Genomic DNA, 21,216 nt, shown 5'->3' with positions numbered 1-21,216 from the left:
ACCAATTTTTCTTTTCAAATAAAATAATTCTCATGCTGAATTACCGCAAGATAAGAAGTGTTGCAAATTAAGAGTGGAGTGATTTATTTAGAGTCTATTGTCACAGCCATCCAACAGCCAAGTAGTAACTCATTTCCTTGGAACCAACTTGTCAAGGAAAATGTAGGATTTTGCATTGATTTTTGTGTGAGACAGTTGAGGAGAAATAAGGAGGGAAATTGTATGAATTCAGGGCTACATCCTCTCTCATGTATGTAGAAAAGTAAACGTAACTTGGATTTTTTTTACCACCCGGAGACATTGATCTTTTTTACACTGTGATTGTTGACATTATCAAGCCTGATACTTCTATCAATAATCTGTGCAGTGCCTCCTTCACCTGATTGTTCCTCAGGCAGTAGATCAAGGGGTTAAGAAAAGGTATGATGGCAACATAGAAGAGTGTTATTGTCTTATTAATCTTTAAATGGCTTTCTCCAGCTGGAATTAGGTACATTGCACCTACTGTGCTGTAGAAAAGGGTCACCACTAAAAGATGCACAGATATAGTGTTGAAGCCCTTCCTAGAATTCCCTTTACTGCAGGATTTCATCAAGGTGTAAATCACAATGCCATAGGATAGCATAACAAATATAACATTGCTTAAAAATAGAATGTTCATAATAATTTGACAAATCAAAGGAGCTTTTCCAAGTGGTGGACAAGCCAAGGACAGAAGGGGAATGAGGTCACACAAAAAATGATCGATAATGTTAGGTCCACAGAAGGATAACTTAGAGAGGAAAACAACAGGCGTGATATAGCCCAGGAAACCAAGGATCCAACAAGTAGCTACCAGAATATAACAAGAATGTGGGGACATGATGATCTGGTAATGCAGTGGGTGGCAGATGGCTAAGTATCGATCTAAAGCCATGGCTGAGAGGAAGAAGAATTCAGTGGTACCAAGAGAGAACAAGAGGTAGAACTGGAGGAAGCAAGCATGGAAAGAGATAACCTGGTTATGGGTCGCAAGGTCAAAAAGCATGCGAGGAATTGTGGTGGTCACATAACACATCTCCAGCCAGGAAAAGTTGCTCAACAGGATATACATGGGAACCTGACCCAGATGGTTATCTCGACAGACCAGGGTTATAATGGTGCTGTTTTCAACCAATGTTAAAACATAAAGGATAATCAAGAAAACAAGTAGCAAGAGGCGTTTCTGCTGATCCATTCCAAATCCCAGCAAAATGAATTTCTGGACTGCAGTCCCATTGGTCAGCTCCATCTGGAATCATATAATAAAAACACTATCTCATAAAAATGCTTCTAAAAAAATTAAAAGATTTATATGTTGTTGTTCAGTTGCTAAATAAGGTTCATTTCTTCATCAACCCATGGATCACAGCAAGCCAGGCTTCCCTGTTCTCCACTGTCCCCTTGAGTCTGGCCAAATGCACACCCACTGCATTGATGATGCTATCTAACCATCTTACCCTCTGTCATCCTCTTCTCCTTTGTCTTCCATCTTTCCCAACATCAGCTTCTTCTCCAGTGAGTCCTCTCTTCTCATTTGGTGGCCAAAATATTTGAGCTTCAAAAGTTTTATCTAGTCATTATAGCCATACCTTGGGCTGCGATGTAATTATTTTATATATCATAAACCTAACTCAATGTTATGCCTCACATTGACAATTAAAATAATGAGGTTAGATACTCATAACAAAGTCCATTGAAGAATAGAACAGTACCATGGTGCTTGATATCTGCAGAACAAGAAACATGCTTTATGCTTTATTTATTTTATTTATGTAATTTTATAACCTTCCTTCTTTTTTTTGAATGTGCTATTAACTGTCATAACAAACTGGGTAGCTAGGTGTTGTTTGACACTTTGTGTCAATACAACAAATGGGAAAGCTATGAAAATCTCTTCGGCTCTTGACATATGATGGGAATGTGCCAAAGACATTAAAGATTTAAGTGGAAATGTCACCCACATTATAGTTCATTTATCTCTTCTTCCTACCCAACAGTTCTCATAAATAGAATTTCAAGTTTCATACCTTAGCAGAGTAAAAATATTGTTCTCTACGACAGTAAGCTCATTACAAACATTGGTTGCTGTATATTATTGGTACTTGTCTAGAAGACTGATGCAGAATAAAATCATACTGTGAGATTGATAGTAGAAAGGCTCCTTATGTATGTGTAATAAGTAAGAGCTGAAATATTGTAGAAAGATTCTCCCAGATGACCTTTATCATTATCTGGAAATGGAACTTGGGAATATGCAAGGCCAATTTGCAATGAAATAACATAATCTTGGGAGAAAGAATTCTATTTATACCAACCTTACCTCAAACCTATCTTTTGAAGAAAATATCTAAGGAAGTTTTAATAGCAGAGTTGGAAGGGACCTTGGAGGTCTTCTAGTCCAGGGGTCCCCAATCCCCGGTCTGTAGACCTGTCCCAGTTTGCAGCATGCCAGAAACTGGGCCACACAAACAAGCGAAGCCCCATCCGCGGGATGCAGGCAATACATGAAATCACACCCCCTCTGGTCCATGGAAAAACCTCTCTCCACGGAACCAGTCCCTGGTGCCCAAAAGGTTGGGGGCCACTGTTCTAGTCCAACCCTTTGTTCAAGCAGGAGACCCTATACCATTCTAGACAAGTGGCTGTCCAGTCTCTTCTTAAGAAACTCCAGTGTTTGAGCACCCACAACTTCTGAAGGCAAGCTGTTTCACTGGTTAATTGTTCCCACTGTTAGGATATTTCGCCTTAGTTCTAGGTTGGCTGTGTCCTTGATTAGTATCCATCCATTGCTTCATGTCCTGCCTTCTGGTACTTTGAAAATAGGTTGACCTCTTCTTCTTTGTGGGAGCCCCTTAGACATTGGAACACTGCTATTATATCATCCTTAGTCCTTCTTTTCGTTTAACAGGACATAGCCAATTCCTACAACCGTTCTTTGTATGTTTTAGCTTCCAGTCCCCTAATCATCTTTTCCTACTTCATTAACTATTCATCATTCTCCACTATATATTCAGGGAGGTATAAGGAGATTGCCATTTGTCTCTATATTATTCTGCAAAGCGCAGCTTGATTTTTCCTGCATGACCCCTGTTCACACATTTTGCTGCTGAAATGTACAGCAAAAGGTATACGCACACATACAGAGAGACAGAGGACCTTTGGAACTAAGGATGAGTAAGAAATTTTGATTAGAAACGCCATTGGAACCTCTTTGCAAACCTGCCAGTAAAAAATTGCAAAACGGATATACTAGATATCCTGAAATTCAAAAGATTTGTCACCCATCACTTCCAGTAGGGATTGCTTACTGGGTTTAATGGAAATGCGATTTTATGAACCAAAAAATGCAAAGTAAAAGTATAAGAGGTCCACAACTGATCAGTAAAGGCTTTCTCTATAATTCATGAGATCTGGTGCTATATAATCAATTATATTGGGCACAAATTCCATTCTGAATATCGCCAACAGATATTTGCCTTGCAATGAATATAATTGCATCCTAGATCTAAATATATGAGCTTTCCAGACTTTTCTTATCCTTGTAGTAGTTATGGGCATTGTTTCATCTGTTTATCCTACCCTTTGTACTCTCTTTTTTTCATGGTTCAGGGAGAACACCAATAGAAGTGAATATTTTAATTCCAGGGTTGAATTGTGGAGTGCTTTATGTTCTCTGAACTTGATGGCTTTCTTGCAGATATTTCATTACCCAGCTAGGATGACGGTTAGGGTTAGAAGAATTTAGGATTTGTTCTCTGTTTATATAGTATTGGTTTGCACGGTCAGTGTTAGTGGAAGTGTTCTTAGTAGTTCCTTGATTAGGCTGTTGTTTGTTTGATTTTTTTGTCTGAGTTGGTAGTTGATTGTTGCTATTAACTTTATGTTGTTATTAATAAAATAATGTAAGTAAAATTAAGCATTAAGTCCCTGACACTATGTTTAATGACCTTTCGAAGTTACAGTGTCACTGAAAAAAGTGACATATGACTATTTTTCACACTTACGAACTGTTGCAGCATTCCCGTGATTTCATGATGAAAATGTAGAAGCTTGGCAACTGGCATGAACTTATGACAGTTCCATTGTCTCAGCATCGTATGATCACTTTGTGACCTTCTGACAAGCAAAGTCAATGGGGAAGTTAGTAACTGTGTTACTAACTTAACAATTGCAGTGATTCACTTAACAACTGTGGCAAGAAAGGTTGTAAAATGGGGCAAAACTCAGTTAACAACTGTTTCATTTTGCAACATAAATTTTGGCTCCATTGAGATTGTAAGTCGAGGACTCCTTCTAATATAATGGTTTAAACTGAGTACAAATGTCCACTCACCCATAAATGAATTTGAAATCAGGATCTGCAAAGCTTATAAAACTATGCCATTGACATACATAATAATTCATAAAAAATGTTTTTGCAATGTATGAGCAGAGTACCTCTGTTATTTTTGAAAGCACAATAGAATTTTTCAGGATTCTGTATAAGTCCGCAGAAAAAAATATGTCTGCCCTTTAAGAAGGTAACATACTCAAGGGTAATATACGGTATCTCCTAAATCAGGAAAAATTTATTTTATGACTTACTGTTCAAATTTCCACCTGTTATAAATATTTAGGAATAACCACTGACAAACTAAGTAGTAAAAGTCATAGCAATAGTATGCAAAACAAGAAAAGAATGACAGGGATTGGCTATTAATACAACTTGCTGAGAATACGCAGGAGAATGTGAAATATCTGGCAATAGAATATGTGAGCATGGGAAATGCATGTGTGGATTTTATAAACATAATACTAATGTACCTTTAGAGCTGTTTGTTACAATTGAGTTTAAGTGTGATCCCCCAGTTGAATTGGCTGTCAGATCTGCCTCAACTTAAATAGAAATGATCCTTGGCTCCATTTTTTGACAAAGGTATAGTTTATTAGAGATCAAGTAGTGCAGTAGTGCAAAGCCAGAACTGAGAATCCACTCCAAAATTCCTATTCTACTTTTCCCTCCCTCATTGTCCACCACAGTGTAACCAATCAGACTCAGGCAAGATGTTTTCATAATGGTCAGTCTAAGCCCTGTTTGGTAAGTGAAGTACTAATACCACTTTACAATGCCTTGCTAAGGCCACACCTGGAATACTGCATCCAGTTTTGGTCACCATGATGTAAAAAAGATGTCGAGACTCTAGAAAGGGTACAGAGAAGAGCAACAAAGATGATTGGGGGACTGGAAGCTAAAGCATATAGGGAACGGTTGCTGGAATTGGGTATGTGTAGTTTAACGAAGAGAAGGGTGAGGGGTGACATGATAGCAGTGTTCCAATATCTCAGGGGCTGCCCCAAAGAAGAGGGAGCCAAGCTATTCTCCAAAGTACCTGAAAGCAGGACAAGAAGCAACGGATGGAAACTAGTCAAGGAGAGAAGCAACCTAGAACTAAGGAGAAACTTCCTGACAGTTAGAACAATTAACCAGTGGAACAACCTGCCTCCAGAAGTGGTGAATGCTCCAACACCAGAAGTTTTTAAGAAGAGACTGGACAGCCATTTGTCTGAAATGGTATAGGGTTTCCTGCCTGAGCAGGGGATTGGACTAGATGACCTCCAAGGTCCCTTCCAACTTCTTCTTCTTCTTCTTCTTCTTCTTCTTCTTCTTCTTCTTCTTCTTCTTCTTCTTCTTCTTCTTCTTCTTCTTCTTCTTCTTCTTCTTCTTCTTCTTCTTCTTCTTATTATTATTATTATTCTTATTCTTATTCTTATTCTTATTCTTATTATTATTATTATTATTATTATTATTATTATTATTATTATTATTATTATTATTATTATTATTATTATTATTATGTGGCTCCGTCCTTCTTCCAACTGGGTGACCTTGAGGCAGTGTCTCAAGGAAATACAGCACTTACTTTCATTTTCCCCAAGCCTCTTCCCCCTTCATTCCCCATCCCCACAGTTCGTAGCAACCTGTCACCACATGGCAGCAAAGCACAAGCAAGCATAAAAGTGGCAACTGACACTGGAAGAAAGTTATACCAGCATAAAGCTTGCTCATCCCATCCTGCCAAAGGAATGGTGTTGATAAATGCTGCTGACCGTATTTATAATGTACAAGGTGTCTTTGGGGCAGAGGCAGGTGGATTCCTGTAGTTTTGCTTTTCTCCCTCACTTCTTCCATCCCTCCCACCGCACCCACCAAGCCAAACCACCCTTCGCATGAAAAATAGCTAAATAGCTACCAACTTTCCAAAGGCAATAAAATAATCAAGGATCAAATATGCAAGCATCATAAATCAGAACAAGGTACAGAGAAAATTAGTTAAAAGGCTTCCCAGAGCTTTAGAGTTTAATGAAAATACCATTCTCTTCGATTTGAAAGAAAAGATTAAAAAGCCTTTCAATGGGAAAACTTGGTTTGTTTGTTTGTTTGTTTGATCTATGGGCCACCCATCTCATCTAGAGGCGATAATATCCAATATCCACTGTTTTCTGTGGGAATTAAGTGTCAGAAGCATCAGCAAATGCTTTCAAAGTAAAGATGAAATATAATCTGTAATCATACGGTATTGTTTTTGGTAACAGGACAAAACAGGTTTGATACATTAGTTGATCTTGATTCTTGAATGCTAATGTTTGTTCTGTTATTGTTTCATATTGTTTTTTTAAGTAACCTTTAAACACACCTTTCTAGCTTCTGGAAGAAAACCCAGTGCTTTTCAAATATTATAATTAAACTTTAGAGCAACCTTTTTTCAAAGTGTCATGCATCTATATGATGCAGATAAATATTGGAACAATCCATCTTCTTTGCTGGACATTAGCAAAGATATAGTAGAGCTCTATAGTTTCTGGCAATTTGTAGAAAAATATGGCAACTGATTGTTAAATGGACATACAGTAACTGTTCACATTCATGAATTTATGTTTTCTTTCAAGCTAATCTGATAGACATCTGAGATAATAACAAATGTATCTTTATATAAGAGCAATTCTCATATATGATTCTAGATGGAGTTGACCAATGGGACTGGAGTCCAGGAATTCATTTTGCTGGGATTTGGAATGGATCAGGAGAAACAATTCCTGCTCTTTGCTTTCTTGATTATCCTTTATGTGCTCACTTTGGTGGAAAATAGCACCATCATCACTGTGGTCCATATAGATGGTCAGTTGAGCCAACTCCCCATGTACATCTTGCTGAGCAATTTTTCTTGGCTGGAGATCTGCTATGTAACCACCAGTATTCCTCGCTTGCTTTTCGATTTGGCAACCCAAAACCAGGTCATCTCCTTCCATGCCTGCTTCTTCCAATTTTATATTTTCTTCTCACTTGGCAACACTGAATTTTCCTTCCTCTCAGCCATGGCCTTAGATCGCTATTTAGCCATCTGTCATCCCTTGCATTATCCCAATATTGTGTCCCCAAATTTCTGCTATAGATTGATAGTTGGATGTTGGTTGGTTGGCTTTTTAGGATTCCTTCTCCCAGTTGTTTTGATCTCCAAATTGTCCTTTTGTGGAGACAACAGCATTGACCACTTTGTCTGTGATCCTGTGCCAATTCTTTCCTTAGCTTGTCCTCCTCTTGGGAAAGCTCCACTAGTCATGCAAATTAGCATGCAAACTATGTTTTTAGTCAGTTTCTTCTTTGTGATATTCTCCTACGGTAATGTGATCTACACTTTGATGAAATCCTTCAGCAAAAGTGGGTGCAGAAAGGGCTTCTCTACCATCTCTATGCATCTCTTGGTGGTGACACTTTTTTACGGTACTGTAGGAGCAATGTATATAATTCCACATGGTGAAAGCCACCCAAACATTAGTAAGGCGACTACAGTCTTCTATACTGCTGTCACACCATTTCTCAATCCCTTGATTTACTGTCTGAGGAATGACAAGGTGAAAGAGACACTGAGCAAGTTGCTCAGAAGAATGATAAGATTTCTGCTGAAAAAGATCACAGTGGAAATCCAGTAAACCTGACTGGGGAAAAAATCCAAATTCTTCTTAATTCATTTAGGGAAAAGAAAGGGTCTGATTGGTCTGAAAGTATAAAAGATCTAAGACTCATGGACTCTCTGAACATGTGATACAGAGAAGAAAATGCAAATTGTCCCGATTGTCTCATTGGTTCAAAATATGTGACTTTCCTAATAGTGTCCATGGAGATTTTCAGTCATCCAGGTCATGATTGTCTCAAAGATGCTTTTTTCAAGAGGCAACTGGACTTTCTTTATTTTTCCTTGAAGAAATTTCACTTCTCACCCAAGAAGCTTCTTCAGTCCTTTCCTAATAGATGGTGTTAAAGCTGGATCAGAAACACCTTAATCAATTCTGGATGGCAATACTTAAGGTAAAAGTAAAGGTTCCCCCGCACATGCGTGCTAGTCGTTTCCGACTCTAGGGGCCAGTGCTCATCTCCGTTTCAAAGCCGAAGAGCCAGCGCTTGTCCGAGAACGTCTCCGTGGTCATGTGGTCGGCATGACTAGACGCCAAAGGCGCACGAAACGCTGTTACCTTCCCACCGTAGTGGTCCCTATTTGTCTACTTGCATTTTTACGTGCTTTCGAACTGCTAGGTTGGCAGAAGCTGGGACAAGTAACAGGCACTCACTCTGTTACGCGGCACTCGGGATTCGACCCGCCAAACTGCCGACCTTCTGATCGACAAGCTCAGCGTCCTAACCCACTGAATCACCACGTCCCTTATTTCACCAAGGAAGAAATGGATAAAGTAGACGAGACTGCATGAAGAATACCTTCCATTATTCTGGATGCAGTGTGTAAAATTGAATTGAATACCTGGGCAGAAATATTTCTTTGCTTAAAAAAAGGAGAAATGATTATCTGTTTTATTATGATATTTTGACTAATTCTCCTAGACTTGGAAAATATGCTCCTTTGTTTTACTGTGAGCATAAAAAAAATCTCTATGGTACATTTATTCTTGGCTACTTGAAATCTACTTGCAAATATAGCAATTTCTCTTTGTGTGTGAGAGAGAGAGGGCTGGGGGAGACTAATGGTAATAGGAATGCTGGGATTGAAATAGCTTCTTTCCCATTCCACAATAACCATGGTTTTCTCTATTGGCAAATTACTGTAATATGGTTTTCTCCTTGAGTTATTATTATACCAATATCATATTTAAAAAGCATTTCTCATCAACAGGGCTTTTTTGTCATAGAACGCCCAGAACAGAGTTCTGGCACCTTTTTTGGATGGAACCTTGTAGTATAGGCAAGGCAGGTTGTATGACGTGTGAGTTCCAGCACCTTTTTCTTTTACAAAAAAAAGCACTGCTCATCGACATATTTTTCTGGCTTCCACCATTGACTCAGAGATATGTTGCAGAAAACATTTGAGCCCATCCTTCCTTCACCCACAGAAAAACTGCATTGCTCTAAAGATTTTCTAAATTACTTTCCCTTCCACGATCCCCCTGCAAAATCTTAACACAGCCTGAGTACAAAGTCTCCTGTCCATCCAGGATCCCTTGCAAAATCCTAACATAGCTCCCAACCCAGCATTTTTGCTAAGAGCCTGAGGCAGTCTCACCAATAGACCTACTGAAATCAAAGTGTAATGTATTGTACTCAAGTCAGATCCTGTTGTTTTGTTACGTGACCTCTCTGCATTGCTGGCAGTAGAAGCTTAGAAATAATATACTAAATCCTCCATCCTTTTCTATCCTCCCACAATATCCACCATCAGAGCCTCGTGCTCCAGGCAAAAGAGCAGAGCAAATGCATGGAAAGTCTCTTCTCTTCAAAAACATTCCCTTTCCACACCTCAGTAGGATTTAACCCATCTTTTCCCCTTGGGAAGATTCTGCCCAAGGACTTCATCATAATTCAGGAAGGACAATTTCCTTCTGAGTGCCTGACATGGTCCTTTCCCTGCAGGACCAATCAGGTAAAGAGTATCTATGGAGCTTCTCAATCATCCAGGTCATGGTTGTCCCAAAGGTGTTTTTCTAAAAGACAATTGGACTTTCTTGGGTTTTTTTCTTTGAAAACATTTCGCTTCTCATCCAAGAAGCTTCTTCAGTTTTACAGTTCAGTTCAGTTCTTCAGTTCAGTTCTTCAGAACTGTTTTCAAAGAAAAAAAAACAAGAAAGTCCAGTTGTCTTTTGGAAAAACACCTTTAGGACAATCAAGCAAAGAGCCCAAAGGACTTTATTGTAGGTTTACAAGAGGGAAACTTCAGGTGTATTCCTGAATGTGTGTGCTACCATGGAAATGCCCATTGTATGCACTAGCATTTCAGTTTTGGCAGCCTGTTGATTATCAAAAAAATGCTGTTTGCCAATAAAACAATATTTCTGAGGATTGTTCTGCATGTCTTCTTCCCACATGGCATGGATCCTGCTTTCTTCAGGTTCTGTGTTAGCTGCAATAATCCATAATGTCATGTGCTCTTTATTTCCCCAAAATTTTTTTATTCCAAACCCAAGGTGATCCTGTCTTGATTTCCTTTCAAGGAAACAGCAATAAAGAGAAGTAGCCTGTTCTCCAATATTTGGTTCATTTACAATTGCACTATGGGGTAGGGTATGCTAAAGCAATATTTACTTTCCTAAAAATATTCCCACTTTAATTGGATTGAAAGCATGTATCCTTTGCAAAGGGGCAACCACCTGGCAAAATAACACTGCAAACTAGTTACATATTGAACTAAAATGTACAACTCGTCCCAATTCCAAGACTCCACATTTTAAACTGTTCTCTTAGTATGTTACTTGGATTCTTCTTTATCTTTACATTATGTTAGCTGCCTTAAGTTTCATTGTGGCTGTAGTGAGGAAAGCCTGATATACTCAGAGGGAGTCACATGACCCCTGACAGCCAATTGAAGAAAAGAAAGGGGTTTTCATTGGGTTTTGGCGGGAAACGTTTTGGACTTCTTTTGTGAGGGAGTTGGATGGAGTCCTGGATGAGGGATGGCCTCAGGCAAGGCTAGAAATGGAATAGTTTAGCTCTGTTTAGAATTGGGTTAGAATTAGGTTTTTTTTATATTGAAACAGGACGTTGTGTGAATGGAAAGTTGCTTTCTTTTGGTGCCTTTAATAAAGTTGGTTTTTTGTTTCAATTCTGGAACAGACCAATGGCCTTGTGGCACCTGCCTCAGCTTGGTTGAGCCGCAGATTCCCCAAATTTTGAGTTTGAGTTTTTCTTCTGTATTTAGTTAGATCCATGGTGGGATGAGGGTCACCCCTTCAATCTTCTCCTGGTTCCCAGAAGGCTGGTGGGGAAGGAAGAAACTCGGTTTACCAAGAAGAGGTGGCAGCATGGAGACCTACTTTGCCAATTGCTATTCACCCCCAGCCTGGGTTACCTCAGAACTGAGGTAACTCAGTGAAAGAGATGATTCGACCCAAAGGGCGCCTTTTTCCTTATTACAGGGATATATGCTACTAATTGTCCTAATCATTAATTCCATGTTGAGTGTGATTTAAATTCAGTTTCCATTCTGCAGGAATAATAATGGTAATCATTGTCTATTACAATTGTTGCTTGGGCTGGTGGTGATGGGGGTAATGCTGTATGATAAGTAAAAATGTTTGCATAATATATATCCAGTTCCTAGCAATGCAGGAATTAATAAGTCAAGGTTCTTCCCATTCCTATCTTAAATCCAAGTATTTTTTTTCCTAATTCACCGCTGACATTCTTATGAGAACAGAGAGTCCTCAACTTACAATAGTTGACTTAGTGACTGTTCAATGTTACAACAGCTCTGAAAAAGTGACTTATGACCATTTTTCATACTTATGACCATTGCAGAATCCCACGGTCATGTAATCAAAATTCAGATGCTTGGCAACTGGCTCATATTTATGATGGTTGCAATGTCCTAGGGTCATTTGATCAACTTTCATAACCTTCTAACAAGTAAAGTCAGGGGGGAAGCCAGATTCACTTAGCAGCCACGTTACTAACTTAACAACTCCAGTGATTCACTTAACAACTGTGGCAAGAAAGGTTGTAAAATGGGGCAAAACTCATTTAACAAATGTCTCACTTAGCAACATAATTTTTTGACTTAACTGTGTTTGTAAGTCAAGAATTACCTGTGTTTTCCCTCTGCATTTTTACTTGTCAAAGAACAAAATGCATAAGCCTCTGTCTCCTTCAAATACAAATGGCAAGAGTAGCCTTTGGAAATCTCCCAAGAGTAAACTATGATCAGGTGAAACAATGGAACTGAACAAGGAAGAGCTAAGCAATATCTACAGATCATAGAGTTATTGGGCTGGAAGGGGCTTTATACTATTTGAGGTCTGCCAAATATAGACCATCCATAGCCTTGCTGGTTGTGTCCTGAACTAAACTTTCTATGACAATCACATGCTTCCTATGGCAAAAAAAAATATCAGGAGTTTTGAAGCATCTTTTCCAAGTAATAAAATTTATTAAAAGACATATATTTTCATGATGCTGCAGTTCACTTTATTAAATGCAGAGTGGCTTGACAGCAGTAGAGCTTAAACTGGGGAAAGGTAGAGGGGAAGGAGTGGATTAAAAAGGAGAAGACAGGTTAGTTATGCAGATACAAGTTACATGCAAAACAGATTACAAGTTCCTTATCAATTAATAACTGTAATGTATAAAAAACCCATTCTGTTTCTTGAGATTTGATGTATTTGGTGTCAATAATTTCTCATGCAATGGAATAGTCCTACAGTCAATTAGAGATATGCTGTGGGCATTAAAAGCTCTGGTACAGTTCGAATGTTCTGATATTAGGTCTTCATTAAAATATTACAGTTGGAAATAACTGCAAGAATAAGCATTACTCGTATTCATATCACTGTTACTATTAAAACTGTAAGAATAAGTATTATTGGCATTAAAAACAACCTTACTATTAAAATTTAATGGTTCCCTGCTATTTAATTTGTATAATATCTTATTATTCCTCTTTGCCCACAGTTGAAGTTGGCTTCCCCGCTTTCACAGCTATTGATCTATCCTAACAAGTATGACTAATACTTGATCCTGATGTAATTTATTACAATTGCTTTTATTTCCCTATATAACTCCCTTCTTTCTCAAGACCCTAGACAATGCACCTTTCACCTGATTATTCCTGAGACAATAGATCAAGGGGTTAAGCAAAGGGGCAACAGCCGAGTAGAACAATGTCATCACTTTAATATTCTCAGTACGATTTTTTTCAGTGTGCCCAATGTACATTGTGGCCACAGAACCGTAAAAAATGGTCACCACTGCTAGGTGAGAAGACACTGTTTGGAAGCCCTTGTTTCCTGTGTTTTCACTAAAAATTTTTGCCAGGGTGAAAATAATCCCCACATAGGAGATCATAATGAAAAGGAAAGTGCCTAGAATTAAGGCAGAAGTTATGACATAGCAGAAAAGAAAGAGAGATTCTGGGGGATGACAAGCTAGGGCTAGAAGTCCTCCAGAGTCACAGATATAGTGATCAATAGAGTTGGGACCACAAAAGGACAACCGGGAGATCAAGGATGCTGGGACAATGTAGTAGAGAAAGCCAATAATCCAACAAAAAGCCACCAGGAGGAAACAGAATTTTTTAGACATAATTTGTGTGTACCGTAGTGGACAGCAAATGGCCAAGTACCGATCCAAGGCCATGGCTGAGAGGAAGAAGCATTCGGTGGTGCCAAGGGAGAAAAAGACATAAAATTGGATGAAGCAGGCATGAAAAGAAATGACCCCACCTGGGAAGGACAGGTCAAAGAGCATCCTTGGCACTGTAGCACTTACATAACAGATCTCCAGCCAGGAAAAGTTGCTCAGCAAAATGTACATGGGAAGATGAGACAACTGAGCATCTTCAGATACTACCAAGATGATGACCATATTTTCAACCAAAGTGAAGACGTAGACCACTGTGAATGAGATGAGAAGCAGCAGACGTCCTTGTTGTCCAACTCTGAAGCCGAGCAGAATGAATTCCTGCAGTGTTGACACATTAAACTGTTCCATCTAGAGCACATTTCCCAGAGTAATGGTTGATCCAAAGCTTCCTATTTGATCATGATGCAATACATTTCTCTATTAGTAATTTAGATTGTAATAAGTCGAATACCTATTAAAAGAGATAAGTTGGTTTAAGTCTTACCTGCTGTGTTTACTTTTGCTAGATATCTGTCATCCATTCATCTCTCCTCTAGCATCATACTGAGTTTATTTAAAAGGTTAGTATTCTGTTAGTTAGCATTTTGTATGCACATTCTTGTCTGAGAAATTATATGTTTCAGAATCATTTCTTTGTGCAATACTCTTCAAAAATCCCAGCAAATTCTAGCTGACACAGACAGTCTATTGGAAACTGATCCAGAGTGATTCTCTCATCTTCTCCCCACTCGCCCCCTACTTTTTAAAAAAATAATCAACAAGACTCATTCCTTTAATAAAGTCTGTATTTTTCAAGAAACTATCCTCAACAGTCCAAACCATTTTTCAGATCTTAGTAAATCTTACTAAATCTATCTTCTAAAATTACATCATCCTATTTTGGTTTCTTAAGATATCTTTCTGTACCATAGCAGCTCCAACCAGACAAGGACACGGCAGTATGTTTTGGTGCTCAGAGTTTTACTTGATGGTGAAGGGACAAAGGATTTAAGTTTGATTATATGTTTCATGTTGAACTTAAATCATATTTTTTTTCAGAAAGGTTGCTACAGATTTCATTCAACAAAGAAAACCTTCTTGGGAACTGCTCTCTTGAGAGTAGATTTAATTCCATGAAAACAAAATTTCCTATGAGAGTAAATAAATCAACAGAGGACAGGTTTCTCATGGGTATTCAACTAGAAGACTCAATGTGTAAAGATTGAAACTGGCAAGGTGAAGACCAGTGATTCTCAGGGATCCACAGACAAACATAAAACACTTTTTGTAGAAAATTAGAAAAAATGGGAAGTTGCAACCACAACACTGGTTCATCCCACCAAAAAGAAGACCTACTTTGAAATGGGATTCTAATGCCCCCAAATCTTTCTATTATTGAAACAAGCCTTCCCTTCTCAGCTTATCTCCAATATCCAGATCCAGCATGCTCCTTTGTTATACACGCTGAATTGCTGAATTCATCTTGGAAGCTGTATTTTCATGGTCTACTTTTGAAGTCAGTCTTCTCACCATGCATTCAGCAACTCTTTTCCATCAGGCTCAGTAAGATGTTCTTGAGAACATAACCCGATATCCAGCTGACATTTTAAAGTGTTTAAAATGTCCATCTCCTTCTCTATGACTTTAAAGCTTTGCATTAGAACAGGATTCAAAGTCAAGGTGATTTCCTCTTGCCGCACTTTTCTCCATGCCATTAAGATTAGATTCAGTAGATTCATTTCCCTCATTAAACTAAAAGGAACTTAACACAAATCTATGCAGCACAAAAAAAAGAATCCTTAAAAAAACTCCAAGAATGGCTTAGATATACTGTAAACAGGAATTTGTTTTTCATCTTCATAGATGGATCAGGACATGACTGTGAGAGAGGCTTAGTAAAAACCTTCACAACTACTTAACCGTTGATGAATGCATGGAAAACAAACCTGACATAGCTAATAATGAAGGGATCATCAAGGTCAAAATTGGAAAAAGAATAATGTCACGTTTAATAAGGATTTCAGCAATGATGCCACTCTCAAATCACCTCTCAAATTAAAAACCATAATGCACTCATTATCTATGCAAGTATGACCTAAAATTATTGCAAAATCAAATGCAGAGCTTAGATATTTATTCAGCACTGCTCTTGCCCTGAATGAAGACAAAGGCATGCAATTCAATCTCAACAAATATGCATTCTTGGTGATTAAAGGAAGCAAATGTATTGGTGAAGATGGATTAAAGGCCAAGGGGAGTGATTGACATCCAGCGATCAAAGGCAACAAAGCTACACCAATATAAGGCCAAGTCTCTTAGCCTGGCAACAGCAATGCCTGTTCTTAATCCCTAATGCAGGGTTAGGATGGATGGACATTCTGATATCTGATTTCCATCCAGTGAAGCAAAATGCATCTTGAAAAATGTCTGCAAGTTACTTGGGTGTTTGTTATTATTTTATTTTAGCAGCTGAATATTTTTCTGTCACATTTCAAATGTGACTGCCGCCTGTACAACACATTCTCTCCACTTGTGAGCTCAGAAAAGTTGACCACTAGATGTCTCAAAGGTGCTTTGTCAAAAGGCAACTGGACTTTGTTTTTTTCCTTAACAAAGATGTTTTGCTCCTCATCCAAGAAGCTTCTTCAGAAAACTGAAAAATACAATGGGTGGAAATAATTTCTACAAGGGGCAGGTATTCTTTAGAGGTGATGAGATAAGCATTTAATCCCTAATATATCATATGAAGGTAAAGGTAAAGGTTCCCCCGCACATGCGTGCTAGTCGTTTCCCACTCTAGGGGCCCGTGCTCATCTCCGTTTCAAAGCTGAAGAGCCAGCACTTGTCCGAGGACGTCTCCGTGGTCATGTGGCCGGCATGACTAGACGCCAAAGGCGCACGAAATGCTGTTACCTTCCCACCATAGTGGTCCCTATTTTTCTACTTGCATTTTTACGTGCTTTCGAACTGCTAGGTTGGCAGAAGCTGGGATGAGTAACAGGCGCTCACTCTGTTACGCGGCACTCGGGATTCGACCCACCGAACTGCCGACCTTCTGATCGACAAGCTCAGCATCCTAACCCACTGAGCCACTGCGTCATATGAAAGAGGAACCTATATGATTTGGATTTTGTCTGTCTGTTTCTCTCTCTGTGTGTAATTTTTGTTTCAGTTTTTTCATATAGAAAAAGAATAAATTTAAAAAAGGAGAAAAGAGAGAGAAGGCAAAGAAGGAAAAAAGAGTTATTTTCCCATTATCTTTATTTTTCTTTGCATTTCTGTATTTTATATTTTGATAAACTATTAAAAAATTTGAACACAGGAACTAAATAACTTTCAGCCTTCTTTTTAATAGATATAAACAAACTACCCTCCTCTTAACTATTCTAGAAATCCCTTCAATCCCTTATTTAATTCATATCTTTTTGAATCATTGCATCCATAAATCATCATTTCTCTTTTTTCTTCTTTTAGTAATAAAATCTTAAAAGCTTTCTAATTATTCCAAAAGTAAATATATTTTCTCCCTGACCAAACAGATCAGTTGTACCAATTATGGCATTTTCACAATTCCCCCTTGTGGAATTTGTGGGGTTTGAATATACCTGTTTATATGGAAAAATATTCTTTTCCCAGAAAGTATTGGTTGATCTATCCTAGAAATATCCCCAATGGAGAATCAAACTCGCACAATATACGTAGTTATATTTGACTATAACCTTAAATACTTGGTTGCAGTTCAGTGTCACAATCTAGTTCAGTCAGTAGATGGCACTAGAGCTAGTTATATGTCCAATTTTGTTCTTGCTTAAAATTAACAACAATGCTCAATATTTAGACTAGTTGAATGATAGGAAATATCATGCTTGAAGAATGTGGTACATTTAGATTGAAAGAATTTTGGACTCAGAATTCATATCTAAACTCTGAATTTCCTTCATAAAATTCACAACAATGGTAGAGGTGTTTTGTTGTTCTTGATAAATATGGGGGTGTGGGGGGGCTTGTCACAAACCCCTCCAAACATGCTTCCAACAGCCTTTTCTTTAGGATGCTACCCAATAATAGCCTTGTTGGTTGAATCCTGACCTAAACTTTTATGACAATCACATGTTTTTTAAAGCAAACCAAGAGAGAGACACACACAGAGAAAAAGAGTATAGAAGAATCTTTATCAAATAACAAAATGTATTAAAGGACATACATTTTCATGAACTGCAGTTCACTTTATTAGATGTATAAATTGGCTAGACAGGATTTAAATTGGGGAGAGGTAGAGGAGAAGGTGGGGGTAAAAAGGAGAAAACAGAATAGTTATGTCAGGACCCACCTCAATCCACATCTTAGGAAATAAGAACTCTTGGATGCAAGTTTGTCCAAAAAGGAAAAGTTTACTAGGATGAGATCAATTGTGGCAATACAAGACAGGATCTAACAGAGTTACATTTCAACCCTATATATATAAAGCATTCCCATTTCAGCCCCCTCCCCTCATCCATTTGGTCAGGCTCACATCATTTACTTAGGTGTCAGGCCCTTTCGTGGGAAAGAGAACTCTCCTTGTGCTTATTGTTATTGCTTCTTCCTTTTCAGCTGCAAATGGAGATGCAATCCAGATCTCTCTCTCCCCCTGTCCCCCCCCCCAGATCAAAAGCTACCCTTCTCTTTGAAGACAGCCTCTACAATCTGAGTAACCATCGAGAGGATGGCAGAATCCCCAGAATAAGCACAATATTCTACCCATACATTTATGAAATGTGATATAAATGGATTCTGACAAGTTATGTAGATACAGGTTAGGTGCAAAATAAATTACAAGTACTTTATCAATTAACAAGTGCAATGTATTAAAAACATAGTGTGTTTCTTGACATCTTCTGATATCAACTGTATCCTTTTGAAGGTTATAAGTTCAACAATTTCTTACTCAAAAGAACTATTAAAGTTTTCCAGAATAGACAGTTTGACAAACTATGCAAATGAAATGTTCTTATATCACTTCCTTCTTGAAATATTATTTTGAAATAACAATTGCAAGAATCAGCATTATTGGTATTAATATTTCTACTACTGTTAAAACTACAAGAATTAATAGTATTGGTATTAAGGCTAATATTACTGTTAAAGTTTAATGGTTCCCTACTACTAACTTTTTATGCCCCTGCAATGGTTCCCTGCTATTAATTTGTATAATATCTCGTTATTCCTCTTTGTCCACAGTTGAAGTTGGCCTCCTGACTTTCACAGCTATTGATGTATCCTAGCAAGTATAACTAATGATTGATCCTGACACAATTCATTAAAATTGCTTTTATTTCCCTATATAACTCCCTTCTTTCTCAAGACCCTAGACAATGCACCCTTCACCTGATTATTCCTGAGACAATAGATCAAGGGGTTAAGCAAAGGGGCAACAGCCGAGTAGAACAATGTCATCACTTTAATATTCTCAGTACGATTTTTTTCAGTGTGCCCAATGTACATTGTGGCCACAGAACCGTAAAAAATGGTCACCACTGCTAGATGAGAAGACACTGTTTGGAAGCCCTTTTTTCCAGTGTTTTCACTAGATTTTTTTGCCAGGGTGAAAATAATCCCCACATAGGAGATCATAATGAAAAGGAAAGTGCCTAGAATTAAGGTAGAACTGGTGACATAACAGAAAAGAGAGAGAGATTCTGGGGGATGACAAGCTAGGGCTAGAAGTCCTCCAGAGTCACAGATATAGTGATCAATAGAGTTGGGACCACAAAAGGACAACCTGGAGATCAAGGATGCTGGGGCAATGTAGCAGAGAAAGCCAATAATCCAACAAAGAGTCACCAAGAGGAAACAGAATTTTTTAGACATAATTTGTGTGTACCGTAGTGGACAGCAAATGGCCAAGTACCGATCCAAGGCCATGGCTGAGAGGAAGAGGCATTCAGTGGTGCCAAGGGAGAAGAAGACATAAAATTGGATGAAGCAGGCATGAAAAGAAATGACCCCACCTGGGAAGGACAGGTCAAAGAGCATCCTTGGCACTGTAGCACTTACATAACAGATCTCCAGCCAGGAAAAGTTGCTCAGCAAAATGTACATGGGAAGATGAGACAACTGAGCATCTTCAGATACTACCAAGATGATGACCAGATTTTCAACCAAAGTGAAGACATAGACCACTGTGAATGAGATGAGAAGCAGCAGACGTCCTTGTTGTCCAACTCTGAAGCCAAGCAGAATGAATTCCTGCAGTGTTGACACATTAAACTGTTCCATCTAGAGCATAGTTCCCAGGGTAACAGTTGATCCAAAGTTTCCTATTTGAGCCTCAGATTTGATCTAACTTTTTTTTTGAAATGGTATGAATTAGAAAGAGCAGGCAACAATATTTGGAAATAGCAGCCAAAAGAAGTCTGTCCTATTGTAGAGTTGTTGGATCATGATGCAATACATTAGTCATTTAGATTGTAATAAGTTGGATACCTACTAAAAGAGATAGGTTGGTTTAAGTGTTACCTGCTGTATTTACTTTTGCTACAAATCTCTCATTCACTCATCTCCCCCCCCCGTCTTCACACTGAGGTTATTTAAAAAGTTAATATTCTGTGATTTTGTATATACATTCTTGTCTGAGAAAATATATGTTTCAGAATTAATTCTGGTGCAGAATTCTTTAAAAATCCAAGCAAATTCTAGTGGTCAGCTGGTACAACTGACTAAAGTGATCCTCATTTCTTCTCCCCACCAAGCCACCACTTTTAACAATGTAATCAACTAGACTCATTCCTTTAATAAATATGCATTTTCCATAAACCATCCAGGGCCACCCAGACCAATCTTTGTAAATCTTATTTATCTTCTGAGAGTACATTACCCTACTTTGGTTTGTTAAGAAATCTTTATTTACCATAGCAGTGCAGGATGAGCAGCTACAACCAGGCAGAGTTTCACTTGCTGGTGAAGGGACAAAGGATTGAAGTTTGATTATATGCTTCATACTGAACTTAAATCACAAATTTCATCCAACAAAGAAAAGCTCCTTGGGAACTGCTCTATTGAGGATAGATTTAATTCCATGAAAACAAAATTTCCTATGAGAATGGATAAATCAAGGGAGGACAGATTTCTCAAGAGTATTCAATGTGAAGTCTCAATATATAAAAATTGTAGCTAGCAAGGTGAAAACCAGTGATTATCAGGAAGCAACACACACACGAACACACAATACTCTTTTTTTCAGCAAATTAGAAAACAAGGGCAGTTGCAACCACAACACTGGCTCATCTCACCAAAAAGAAGACCCACCTTGAAATGGGATTCTAATGCCCCCAAATGTTCCTTTTAGTGAAACAGCCCTTCTCAGCTCATCTCCAATATCCAAATCCAGCATACTCCTTTGTTATACAGGCTGAATTGCTGAATTAATCTTGGAAGCTGTATTTTCATGGTCTACCTTTGAAGGCAGTCTTCTCACCATGCATTCAGCAACTCTTTTCCATCAGGCTCAGTAAGATGTTCTTGAGAACATAACCCGATTATCTGCTGACATTTTTGAGTATTTAAAATGTCCATCTCCTTCTCTGTGATTTTAAAGGCCTTGCATTAGAAAAGGTTTCAAA

The 21,216-nt window shown here is 38.2% G+C and overlaps 4 protein-coding genes across 4 annotated transcripts; 1 reads left to right on the top strand and 3 right to left on the bottom strand.

Annotated features, from left to right (window-relative positions):
- Positions 1–310: 310 nt before the first annotated feature.
- Positions 311–1,270, bottom strand: LOC308676368 (olfactory receptor 11H6-like; the record flags this gene model as incomplete). The annotated part of the gene is made up of 1 exon (XM_081342178.1): positions 311–1,270. One exon carries the CDS (start codon positions 1,268–1,270, stop codon positions 311–313), a length of 960 nt encoding a protein of 319 aa, XP_081198304.1.
- Positions 1,271–7,020: 5,750 nt separating this feature from the next.
- LOC308676367 (olfactory receptor 11G2-like) lies at positions 7,021–7,989 on the top strand (the record flags this gene model as incomplete). The annotated part of the gene is made up of 1 exon (XM_081342177.1): positions 7,021–7,989. One exon carries the CDS (start codon positions 7,021–7,023, stop codon positions 7,987–7,989), a length of 969 nt encoding a protein of 322 aa, XP_081198303.1.
- A 5,056-nt stretch (positions 7,990–13,045) lies between these two features.
- On the bottom strand, positions 13,046–13,984 carry LOC308676792 (olfactory receptor 11G2-like; the record flags this gene model as incomplete). The annotated part of the gene is made up of 1 exon (XM_081342820.1): positions 13,046–13,984. The coding sequence occupies one exon, from the start codon at positions 13,982–13,984 to the stop codon at positions 13,046–13,048; it is 939 nt and encodes a 312-aa protein (XP_081198946.1).
- Positions 13,985–18,934: 4,950 nt separating this feature from the next.
- LOC308676794 (olfactory receptor 11H6-like) lies at positions 18,935–19,873 on the bottom strand (the record flags this gene model as incomplete). The annotated part of the gene is made up of 1 exon (XM_081342821.1): positions 18,935–19,873. The coding sequence occupies one exon, from the start codon at positions 19,871–19,873 to the stop codon at positions 18,935–18,937; it is 939 nt and encodes a 312-aa protein (XP_081198947.1).
- Positions 19,874–21,216: the final 1,343 nt, after the last annotated feature.

Source organism: Vipera berus (genome assembly GCF_964194415.1).
Source record: "Vipera berus genome assembly, chromosome: W".
NCBI classification, from domain to species: Eukaryota; Metazoa; Chordata; class Lepidosauria; order Squamata; family Viperidae; genus Vipera; species Vipera berus.
This window is presented reverse-complemented; position numbering and strand designations above follow the sequence as displayed.